At 41.9% G+C, this 13,145-nt stretch overlaps 1 protein-coding gene across 1 annotated transcript; it reads right to left on the reverse strand.

Annotated features, from left to right (window-relative positions):
* Positions 1–8,997: 8,997 nt before the first annotated feature.
* On the reverse strand, positions 8,998–12,885 carry LOC148718850 (uncharacterized). The gene has a single exon (XM_088741276.1). It carries the CDS (start codon positions 10,550–10,552, stop codon positions 9,746–9,748), a length of 807 nt encoding a protein of 268 aa, XP_088597402.1. The 5' UTR covers positions 10,553–12,885; the 3' UTR covers positions 8,998–9,745.
* Positions 12,886–13,145: the final 260 nt, after the last annotated feature.

Here is a 13,145-nt window from a genome sequence, read left to right on the forward strand (position 1 = left end):
CTGCTTGGATTTGATGCTGCAGGGGATTTTTCCACAGGAATGAAACCAATTCCATGACCTTTCTGAAGTTGTTTCGTGGTGAGGGAGCAATCCTTTTTAACTGCTGTTTGGATGTCGAGTTTTACAGTTTGCGATATGACGCGAGGTGCTGGTTTCATGTGGTTATGAATTGTTCCCGGTAGGCACCCAATCCACCTTCTTCCTTCAACCGGCCACACATATACAATTTGCGCGGGACAGTTACCTGTTACCTTTAGGGTGTGTTCTGCGGCATGTTCTTTGCATTTGCTACGCCGTTGTCGGTTGCTTACAGTGCATATTTTTACGCCCTCGCAAAATGCACGCCTGACCCATACCTCGGTGTTTACGTTATCTATCTTCAAATGCACCTTTTGAGTAGATGTCCCTCTCCTCGTTAATTGACAATCATCCCACATAAAATGTGGTCTTTGGCAAGATCCAATACCGGTTTTCTTTGGATCAGGGCAGTGTCCAATTTGGTCAGAGGGGAAATCGAAACCGGGGTATTCGTAGGCAGATTTTTCTTTGACTGCAAACCAGTTCGTGGACTTTGCCAGTTGCTCTCTTATCCTCGGCAAGTAGTGTTTGTTTCTGTACGCAGCTTCTTTTTCGTTATTAACTCTTCTGGCAACTACTCGCTTTTGTTTTGTATCCTCAAAACTGTCAGGATGAGGTACAAATATGTCATAATGATTCGAAAGGAATGCTACTCCTTGCTCTGTAACCGAATAAGATCGCGAGGCCTTTGTAAAGTTCTGTCCACGATTAATATTGAATGAAATTTTTATTAAACCAAAATATACAAGTTGGTGTAAATGCGTTGACCACCATTCCTTCTTAAGCAGTATACCATCCAGATGCGCTCCCTTGGAATAACTTTGCGATGCATCTAAGTGGTCTTGGATATCAGACGAGGTTATCCAACCTCTCTTAGAACCGCGCAACCAAGATATCACGTTTTCCTCGCTGACTCCAGACTTAATTATTGGTAGCTTTGCTATCTCTTCCAGTGCTTTAAGCAGAAGAGCGGCAGTTTCTTTACGGTTAAATTTCTTGGCTGATGAAATGTCACAGCTGGAACAACACTCACCACTAGCGGCCAACTCAAATACATTTGTGGACTCGAAATTCTCTAATAGACTCTTTCGAAGGCAAGTTCCAGCCAGAAAACCATACAGCCATTTCCAGCATTGTTCATATTCTGATTTCTTATCAAGGATTTCTTCCCGAGAGCATTCCTTTATCCAATAGATTAAACGCTGATCGTCGACGCTTTCATTTACCATAATAATACCGTCTGAAGACTCGCTGTTTCGACCTGCACGACCAAACTCCTGCATCAATACCGCCATATTTCGCATGCATCCAATTCGCAAAACAAGGTTAACGTGAGGGTTGTGGGTTCTAACTTCGTACGATTCAGTAGCGACAAGGACCTGAAATTCTTTGTTTCGAAATTCGCTGTCCGCTTTGTTCTTCGCTTCACTTGGCATCCCGCCGTGGTACGCTTTTACTTCTTTTAACCCAGCTTTTATCAAACCCTTGACAAGACGTTCGACATCAACCTTAAAATCCATGTAAACAATGGCGTAGTCATCCTGTATAGTGTCCACTAAAGTTTTGGCAACGCCATCCCACGTATCATCGCGTTCTCTTCTATGGATGGTTTGATACTGCTCAATGTTCAATTTGGTATTCTTTTTGTTGACACTTCCCCGAATAAGAACAGGCGAACGTAGATAATTTTTGGCCAGATTTTCTAACTGTGAGTCAGTGAGCGTTGAAGTCAGCGCCATGATTGGAATTCCCGAAAAATCGTCTTTAAGGGTCTTGAAACTATCGTAACAAGCCCTGAATTTGAAGCTTCGGTCAAAAATTTTATGTACCTCGTCTAAGACCAGCATCTTAACAACTGATTTCATTTGAAGAATATCTTTCTTGACTTTTTTTACAAAATATTCAGGCGGGTTAAAGATCAAAGGAGGTAATTGCTCTTTGTCACAAGAGGACAGGGATTGAAGAAGAGCTCCACCGGACGAGGGTCCTAAGGATGAACACTCAATATAGATATAGTTAATTACAAATTTTTTACTTACATTAATTCCCGGTGGGAATGAGTACGGTGGCTCTCAAGGACCATCCACCTACAAAAATTTTCATGACTTTATCGCGCGATAAGTTTTGCTAAGTCCATTCATTCAAAAAATTTGCAGTCAACATTATCGCGCGATAGAACAACTTATCGCGCGATAAGTAGTTCTATCGCGCGATAAGTTGTTCAATCGCGCGATCAGCTGTTCCATCGCGCGATAAGTTTATCTATCGCGCGATAACGTTGATTACAAATTTTTTGAATGAATGGACTTAGCAAAACTTATCTCGCGATAAAGTCATGAAAATTTTTGTAGGTGAATGGCCCTTGAGAGCCACCGTAGATGAGTCCTCCTACAGTTGTATCTCTACTTTTCAGTGGAACACTAGCCGTACTCTTTCAGAGTAACATATTCTATGTTATCTAATAAACAAATTTCATTTATATATTTATCCTTGATTTTGGGGCCGAAAAACCGCAAGAGGGGGCGACGAAAATGTTTTTTTTGTGATTGAAATAATTTCACCCTTGCGTGACAATAGTCTCCTTCGCAGCTGTTGTTTGGGCTCATCACTCAACGCTCCCGGGGGAAGGAGCGTTGCGTGACGAGCCCAAACAATGGCTGCGAAGGAGACTAGTGTGAGCACGTTTCATCTACAGCAGTATCATATTTCTTCCCGTCTTCAACGTCTTCGGCAAAGAACATTTGACCTAAATAAATGATTGAAATCTCCTCTATCAATGCCACAATGAGGCTCAATCTTACCCTAGAACTTCCTTAAAACTTGAATGAGTTCAAATATGCAAAGAAAAACAGACGCCCTCCGCCAGCTTACATGGGAAATGGATGAGAATTTGAAACGAAAACAGGGATAAAAACCAATCTATCGTCGTTAACTATACAAGGCTAGCTTCTTGTATTGATTACCTGATCGAACACGGTGCTAACTGCTAAAAATGTGATTTGGAATTCTGGAGTTAACCACAGGGTGCCTGATTAGATTGTGTCTTGACGTAAATGCCGATGCTGCGATTTTCACAAAGTTTAGCCTAGTTTTTCAGTACAGTAATCAAAAGCCCCAAACTAATTTTTATATCCTTGAAAACAACACTATTTCCACTCATCATGAGCTTAACCTGAACCGATTCTGAGTTATACCGACAACAGTTAGGTCCATATTATGTCCCAATAACTAATACACATTAATATTATAGTATTATAACATTCATGTATGTTGCACAATAACTCCTATGTAACCTTGTTCTATCAGTTACCTTTGTTTTACCTCATTAACCCCCATCTACCCTAATTTACCCATGTTCTACTACGTTTACCCCCATATACCCTTGATTAACAATGTTCTGCCGCGTTAACCCTCATCTACCCTAGGTAACCCATGTTCTAACACGTTTACCCCCCATCTACCCTAGGTAACCCATGTTCTACTTCGTTTACCCTAATCTACCCTAGGTTAGCCATGTTCTACCACGTTCTCCCTCATCTACCCTTGGTAACCCATGTTCTACCACGTTCACCCTCATCTACCCTAGGTAACCCATGTTCTACCATGTTTACCCCCATTTACCCTTGGTTAGCCATGTTCTACTACGTTCACCCTTATCTACCCTAGGTAACCCATGTTCTACCACGTTAACCCCCATCTACTCTAGGTAACCCATGTTCTACCACGTTTACCCCCATCTACCCTAGGTTAGCCATGTTTCACCATGTTCAGCCTTATCTACCCTAGGTAACCCATGTTCTATCACGTTAACCCCCATTTATCCTAGGTAACCCATCTATCACGTTTACCCCCATCGACCGTAGGTTAGCCATGTTTCACCATGTTCACCTTTATCTACCCTAGGTAACCCATGTTCCACCACGTTCACCCTGATTTACCCTAGGTAACCCATGTTCTACTACGTTCATCCTCGTTTACCCTAGGTAACCCATGTTCTACCAGGTTTACCCCCACCTACCCTTGGTTAGCCATGTTCTATAACGTTCACCCTGATCTACCCTATGTAAGTAACCCATGTTGTACCACGTTTACCCCCATCTACCCTATGTTACTCATGTTCTACCCCGTTCACCCTCATCTACACTAGGTAACCCATGCTCTACCACGTTTACCCTCATCTACCCTAGATAACCCATGTTCTACCACGTTCACCTCCGTGTCCCCTAAGTAACCCGTGGCCTACCACGTTTACTGTCCTACTCTCCACGTTTACCATCTGTCCTAGGTTAGCCATGTTCTACCCCGTCCACCCTCATCTACCCTAGGTAACCCATGTTCTACTACGTTTACCCCCACCTACCCTAGGTTAGCCATGTTCTACGATGGCTAAACGTGGTTACCCTAATTCTGTCGTTCAAGCGGGTTACCACCGCGCCCAACTTATTGATCGACATTCAGCACTACAAATGTCACAAAAGGAAGATTTCGACCGTATTCCATTCACTCTCACGTTTCACCCTCACAACCACTCAGTTAAATCCATCATTCTCAAAAACTTTAAATTACTTTAAAACGATCCAGAGACAAGCACTATCTTTTCGCAACCTCCCTCATTTCATTCAAACGCGACAAAAACATAGGCAATTTTTTGGTCAGAAGTTCTTTAGAGACTAATGACCAACCAGGCACTTTTAAATGCGCTCGTGCACGATGCAAAACGTGTCCTTTCATTCACAACACTGAGAAAATATCGAGTCCCAAACGATCCATTAAGATCACCAAACGATCCATTAAGATCCAATAGATTACAATGGCACCTCCGCCAATGTAATCTACTGCATAACTTGCACTTATTGCAAAAAGATTTACATCGGCGAAACAGGCAGCGGAGTAGGTGACCGATTCCGAGATCACCTTCGCGACGTGGAGAGGAATGACAAGGACACATCGAAACCAGTCGCTAGAAATTTTAATTTACATAATCATTCTAAGCAACATAAGGCAATCTACGGTCTTTCCCTACAACTAGGTAGCACGGAAAACCGTAAAACTCTTGAACAAAAGCTCGTCTTTCAAACCGGCAGACTAAATCCCACAGGTATCAACCAACGCTTTTCATTCCACTAATTTATTCGTGTTTTTCTCGTTGCCATTTTCCCACCAATCACGTAGCTGCATTTTCTGCCTTTAAAAGCACACACAACGCACAATTCCTCTATTCGCTCCGACGAAGGGCTAACGCTCGAAACGTCAGCTTTTATAATGGTAACGGTGCCAAATTTACAATTTCAACTTTGTTGATATATTGAAATTATCATGTTCTACCACGTTCATCCTCATCTACCCTAGGTAACCCATGTTCTTCCACGTTTATCCTCGTCTCGGGCTAACGCTCGAAACGTCAGCTTTTATAGTCGTAACGGTGGCTAATTTATCATTTCAACTTTGTTGATATATTCAAATTATTTCGTTACCCTCATCTACCCTAGGTAACCCATATTCTACCCCGTTTACCCCCATCTACCCTTTGTTAGCCATGTTTCATTATATTCAGCCTTATCTACCCTAGGTAACCCATGTTCTACCACATTAACCCCCATCTACCTTAGGTAACCCATGTTCTATCACGTTTACCCCCATGTACCGTAGGCTAGCCATATTTCCCCATGTTCACCTTTAGCCATGTTCTACTACGTTCACCCTTATCTACCCTAGGTAACCCATGTTCTACCACGTTAACCCCCATGTACTCTAGGTAACCCATGTTCTACCACGTTTACCCCCATCTACCCTAGGTTAGCCATGTTTCACCATGTTCAGCCTTATCTACCCTAGGTAACCCATGTTCTACCACGTTAACCCCTATCTACCCTAGGTAACCCATGTTCTACCACGTTTACCCCCATCTACCCTAGGTTAGCCATGTTCTAGCACGTTCACCCTTATCTACCCTAGGTAACCCATGTTCTACCACGTTAACCCCCATCTACTCTAGGTAACCCATGTTTTACCACGTTTACCCCCATCTACCCTAGGTTAGCCATGTTTCACCATGTTCAGCCTTATCTACCCTAGGTAACCCATGTTCTATCACGTTAACCCCCATCTATCCTAGGTAACCCATGTTCTATCGCGTTTACCCCCATCGACCGTAGGTTAGCCATGTTTCACCATGTTCACCTTTATCTACCCTAGGTAACCCATGTTCTACCACGTTCACCCTGATTTACCCTAGGTAACCCATGTTCTACCACGTTCACCCTCATTTACCCTAGGTAACCCATGTTCTACCACGTTTACCCCCATCTACCCTTGGTTAGCCATGTTATAATAATAATAATTATAATAATAATAATAATAATAATAATAATATAGTTTATTTCGGACCACTTGCAGCCTAAGGCTGAATTACTGGTACAGTTTTAAAAATATACACACTGGAAACCTAAATAAATAAATACACACAATACTTTACACAGGTTGATACTTAACGGTAACGAAATTTTTAAAACGCTCAGTTCTGACAAGTGTGCGGTGAGAAGATTTGCCTGACCGCAGACACATTTGCGTTGTGCTGTGAAGTACCCGCTCATGAATATGGGGGTATAAGGGATGGCTAGGGTGAATTTTACGAATAAACCGCTCGCATGCAGCTGCGCGGCGCGCCGACTAGGTCTGAATGGCGGCCTTTTCAAGCGTATGTTCGTTTGGAAGGTCAGGCCATATAATAAAAAGGGCCCTTTTCTGGACGTCTTCCAGTGCGTTATCCAGGTACTTTGGCAAGTTAGCAAACACAGCTGACGCGTACTCCAATATAGATCTTACAAGTGCACAGTATACGGCAACGATGTCTTCAGGTGGAACGCCACACTTACGCAGCTGCCTTAACGTAAACAGTCTACGATTGGCCCTCTTCACCAACCAGTCAATGTGCACCGTCCACGTAAGATCCACCGAAACATGAACGCCGAGTAGTTTAAACCACGGAACTTGCTCGATAAGGGATCCGCCAACCATGATCGGCATGGGCACACAACTATTATAGTGAAGAAAGTCAACCGTGAGGACTTTACATTTACGCGGATTGAGGCGCATGTTATTCTGACATGCATAAGAGTTGATATCATTTACGATGTAATTGAATACAGAGGGGGAATTTCTAGGAATTATCTCGATGACAGTGAGGTCATCCACGTATTTAGTACGACGAGCCCAGGCACTCACAAGATCGTTCAACATGACCGCAAAAAGTAGAGGGCCAAGCTTCGTGCCCTGAGGGACACCGCCACGTAACGTGCGCGCGCAAGAAAAGGTGGCACCAATGCATGTAACCTGGGATCGCTCGTGCAGAAAGGAAGCTATCCACCTTATGAGGCAATTATGGATCTCATATTTAGATAGCTTGGTTAACAATATGATGTGGTCTATTAGGTCGAACCCCTTCTTAAGAGGCTGTCCGCCTAAGAACGGATAATGCAAATTTCGGATCTTCACCGATTTCCCTAATTTTTACTGTAAAAGTCGAGACTTGTATCCCATGAACAAATATTGCGTTTATTTTGAACCAGTCTGGTTTTTTCACTTTTTACGAGATATTTTTCAAGGTGACTTCAAAGGCACCCAGTTTCCCCTCCGGACCTCCATAATTTAGCTACAAAAGTCGATCGCTGCTGTAGCCGTATTTTCAATTCTAACGAGCTTTCTATTTTATATGTCTAAGATCAACCTTTTGCCATTACGTTAACGGTAAAATAATCACACTGTATATATTTTTCACTGAGTCACAAATTTTTCAAAATACTAACCTCGAGCGCTGAAATTTGTGATGCGTGAGGTACATGTGGTTGAAAGCTATTTTCTCTTATGTGGGACCTAATCTCGAGTCAAATCTATTACAGCCTATAAGCACTTACACCTAATAAGTAAATTATGGAATAGAACTTTTGGGCACTCTTCATGGCGCGCCGCAGAGAGCTTTGCGAATTTCACAAATATTCGCCATTTTGATCGAAACCAAAGATAACGCGATCCGCACATGAATCCGATCTCTAAGCCCTAACGGCCTAAAACTGCTTGAAGATAAAGTACCAACTCCTTAATGAAGTATCAAATCGATAAAAATATTGTTTTGTCCGTTTTACATGGCATGGAGGAAATGTTTCAGAATAATCTTTCTCTGTAGTCATATGCAAAATTAGCTGCATGCGTTCCTTGTTTTTCGACACACGCGTCCAAAATAGTTTCCGTAGCAATATTTGACCATGCAAACAATAGTTTCTATAGAAGTGGAAACGTTACTGTTGTATCCCCTTTGGACTTGAGAAACTTACTTAATGTTCAAGAGCGCTAGCCTTTGTTTTCAGTTATCAACGACGTGCCAACGGAATTTATTGTTGAAAGAGTTATTCATTTCACTCATGTTTATTATTGTGGCCAATTTGCTAGATTTGACCATTTCTTCCAGCTATTTGCCAAAGTTTTCCTTTTAAGTGGTTAGCAAGTTGTTCGTCATCATTTGTAGACTGGCATCACAGTTGGTTTGTTAGCCTAAGGGTAAGAGCGCTGAACCGGCGGTGTTGCTAAAGTCAAGGGTTCGAATTACGTTCAAGCATGAATTTTTCAGGTTTATTTTCGCAAATTAAAAGTTTCGTCTATAATTGCGATGAACTTCTTCTCGTTCCGCAGTTCCAATATACTGTATTCATATATTCATCATTTCAAAACGGTATTTGTTGAAGAGGTGAAATTTACATGTTTACTTTTTCAACGTGACTGAGTCAGTTACACCTGGTCACGCAACATCTAGTTTCAGAGGTTTGTCTTGTCATCGAACCAAACGCGAATCCCGAAGATATGCAATATGATTGAGTCATCGAGAGTAGGAGAATCCTGCCGGGAGAAATTGAAAAATAATACAAATGATCGAAACTGGCATTTTAATAAACTCCTGCAAAATTCACATATCATTAATTTCTCGAAATTAAGAAAATCACAAACCTATATTTACGCGTAAATGCTATTAACATCTCCCACGGTCAGGGTAGTATTTTTTTTACTTTCTTTTTTCTCTTTTAATTTTTGCGAGTTAAGAACATCGCCACAAACTTAATAACGACAAATTTTGAGAGATTTTCGCGAATTTTCTCAGAAGTGAGTACGTTAATTCGCTGAGTACAACTGTTTATCAGGTTACTTTGAGGCTGTGCCTATTGTTCTAAAACAAACTCGCTCCACAGACACCATCATTTGTTTTCCTGGGCTATGCAGCTTCTGATATAGTTTAATTAAAGCATTGGCATTCCTGTATAAATGACATCAGTTGCTCAATAAGGTCTTTTTTCCTGTCTCTCGATTTAAAAGGTACTTCAAAAAACGAGAAGATTTCTTTGAGCATTGCTACATTAAAAAGACTAAGCTTATTCTCCTTTGCGCACTCACACAGATTAAAGGCATCGTAGGACAGAGGGTGCTGCGGCTTTAGTTCATTAAGGATGTGTTCCATCAGCCGTTGTCGTTCAGCTTCCTCTTCCTATAGGGACAGTTCGTTCGGATTTTGCTCGATTTCTGAGGGTGTTCGTTGCCTTTTTCTGTTTGCTGTAAGGCGAGAGAAAAACCCCTACACTTGGCTCTTGGTAAGCCACTCGTCTCGGTCAAACAACCTATTATTCTACTCGTCTCTTGCCTTTCGCGTATCATTTGAAACCTGCTGAGGGTCAGCTTGTAGCCCTGATTGTTCGCCTTGATCAAAATTTGCTGTTAAATAATTCTTAACTTTGCAACTGAGTCTAGTGGATCCTGCTCGTGGCTTGGGTAGGGCCCAGCCCATACTGACAGTGTTTACTGGAGGCATTGAGTGAGGTACAACCTGGTGGGTACTAGTTTCGTACTGTGGTTCGTCAGTGATGCTGACTGATGTAGTAAACTTCTCTGCCCAATCTCTACGGAGTTTATCATATACTGTTTCTGACAGCCTTTCATCCTTCACACAATGGTCCCCTACGTTCAAATGTAAATCGAGCTCTGAAAACGTGTGGAAACTCTTCACGCATCCAGGCTCCGAACATTCAAACATGTCCATCTTTGAATCGTCCAAATCATCGTCTTCATTTGAACCCTCTGCTCCAGGAACTGTGTATTCATACACACGTGCATTGTGAAAAGGGAAGAACTCCTTACTTACAACGAGGGCGGTGTCCCATTGGTCACTTGAAACTAGCTGGTGGTAAGAAATCTCCTTGCCACGCCCTATTCCGTACGACCTCCACGCACGTATACTTTTTTCCCCAAACTGGATGTTGTGTAGCTTGCTAAAACAATCTATCTTGTTCACTTCTAAGGTTCTCTTAGACTCGTCAACTTCACATACGCACGCAGATGTACCTCTCACTGGTCTCTCAGAGAGTGCCTTTCTCATGTCTCCCGCTGTTAGAATGTCGTGTCCTTCGTTGCAGAAACATCGGATGCATGTTTTCATTGGGCACAGGATACGATCACACAATCCTTGCCATACTGTGACTCTGAAAAGTCATACCGTAAGACTTCAATACCTGCCCGCTGACCGATAAAAGAAGCTGTTAGGAAAACGAGCTCTGTTGCGTCTTGCCGGAAAAAAAAAAACATCTCTTGCTACTGAAGAGAGGTTAAGGAAATATTACTGGTAAGATCTTCGATGTCCACTTCTCTGTGGTTGATGATAACTGAATTAGTTGGCGATAAGCGTGCAAAACAAACACTGCTGTTTTACTTAATCAGCGCTTCGTGGGAGATGAAAATGGCCATAAACTCAAAAAATACCTTGCCTTAGAAGTGTGGAATAATATGCTCTTCAGTTAAAAGAGACAGCTCTTTGTGTTTAAGAACATCGTAGAAAAAAATTTTTATGGACAATTTTAAATAATGCTAATTTGCATAATTTATTAACTATAAACACAGGTCTTTCCTCTTTAGAACACCAATGTTTTCAACTTAACGGCGAAAAAGTCGCATGATATGTATTTTTCAATATAAAAATCCGCTCTTCAGTTTTATTTTATGATTTGTAACAAGTTCTCAGATCCCAAATTTACCTGTTGGTCGGATCGCGTTATCTTTGATTTTGATCAAAATGGCGAATATTTGTGAAATTTGCAAAGCTCTGTGCGGCGCGCCATGAAGAGTGCCCAAAAGTTCTATTCCATAATTTACTTATTAGGTATAAGTGCTTATAGGCTGTAATAGATTTGACTCTAGATCAGGTCCCACATAAGAGAAAATAGCTTTCAACCACATGTACCTCACGCATCACAAATTTCAGTGCTCGAGGTAAGTATTTTGAAAAATTTGTAACTCAGTGAAAAATATATACAGTGTAATCATTTGACCGTTAACGTAATGGCAGAGGGTTGATCTTAGACATATAAAATAGAAAGCTTTTTAGAGTTGAAAATACGGCTTCAGCAGCGATCGACTTTTGTAGCTAAATTATGGAGGTCGGGGGGGGAAACTGGGTGCCTTTGAGGTCACCTTGAAAAATATCTCGTAAAAATGAAAAAACCGGACTGATTAAAAAAAAAAAGCAATATTTGTTCATGGGATAGAAGTATCGACTTTCACAGTAAAAATCAGGGAAATTGGTCCGAAATTTGCCTTATCCGTTCTTAGGTGGACAGCCTCTTAAAATCCGCGAAAAAAAACCTGATAGAACAATTACCCTTGTCTAAAGCTTCTAAGGCAAGGTGCAACAGGTAAATTATTGCCTGCTCTGTTGACTTCCCTGATACCGCGAACTGCTTAATATCAAGATATTTTAAAACTGCAAGGGAGAACGCGCGTGAGTGTAAAACCTTCAAATACTTTAGCAAGCTGACACGTGAGAGATATCGGATGTATATCGTCCTCAATAGACTTGGGCGGGGTCTGTTTTGGAATGGGATGAACGATGGCACACTTCAGCAACGGAGGGATGAGGCCGTCTTTGAGAGAGGCATTATAAATGTTAGCAACCACAGGAGCTAACTCAAACGCGAAGACCTTAAGAATTACACTTGGTAAGTCATCTGGAGCACTGGCTTTCTCGATCTTTGTCGAGGCGAGTGCTTTGTAGGGTTCGTTCTCAGACACATACAGCTCATCAGGAATCTCGGTAACAGTTATATTAGCTACGTCCGACGATACGATGGGAGTGAAGGATGACGTAAGATCAAAAAAAAGAGTTGATCTTCTCCACAAAGACATCAACGGAATCGATTGAAGTTCCATCAATCAGCTGGCTGTACCACTGACCCTCTTTGCTAGAAATCCCAGACAGGGATTTCACCGATTTCCACCATTGTCCTATATTAGAATCGTTCAAGCTTTTAACCTTCGCATTGTAAAACGCCTTCTTTGACCGCGATATAAGACGGATGAAGTTATTCCGCCAGCGTTTAAACAGGTGTGAGTCTTTTCCGAATTTCAAGAGGTATTTTTGCCTTTTGTCAATCGCAGTTTTAATGTTCTTAGTAATCCTGGGTTTATCTGATGGGCAAGTGCGCGAGCTTCGCATAGGGAGGAACGTGTTCACAGACGTCAGTAATGTACGATGGAAGTATTCAAATTTCTCTAAACAGCTCTCAAGTGAAAACAAGTCACACCACGAGAAAGCTGTTATCCAAGCGCCGAATGCTCGTATGCAACTATCTCTTGTGTCCCGGCGATAGGTTCTTTGTATCGGTAGCTGGGCAGGCAAGATGCCCGGAGGAACAAGAAAACAGTAATGATCACTAGAGCCTAGCTTTTGTAACTGTTTAGGTGACAGAAAGGGTTTCGGATGACTGGTTAAACACCAATCAAGGATGCCTGTATCGCGTGTAAGAACTTTAACAATTTGCGTGAGACCGCACGTTCGTTTGAAGTGGGAAGCTGAAATATTAGTGGAGGTGTGATTAAAATCACCAACGATCCAAAGCAGGCAGTCGGGATGGTCACGCATGTATGAATCAACAACAGATTGTATAGGAATATACAAGCGAGTGTTATCATCAGATGTTGCTTTTGGAGGATGATAAATTACACCGACAAGAATTATGAACACAGCGTGGAAGACGAAC

The sequence above is a fragment of the Stylophora pistillata genome, chromosome 12, assembly GCF_964205215.1.
Source record: "Stylophora pistillata chromosome 12, jaStyPist1.2, whole genome shotgun sequence".
NCBI classification, from domain to species: domain Eukaryota; kingdom Metazoa; phylum Cnidaria; class Anthozoa; order Scleractinia; family Pocilloporidae; genus Stylophora; species Stylophora pistillata.

Excerpts from the sequence above, each read along its gene's own strand:
- LOC148718850 (XM_088741276.1), bottom strand. The coding sequence starts at position 10,552 with ATGAAAACATGCATCCGATGTTTCTGCAACGAAGGACACGACATTCTA.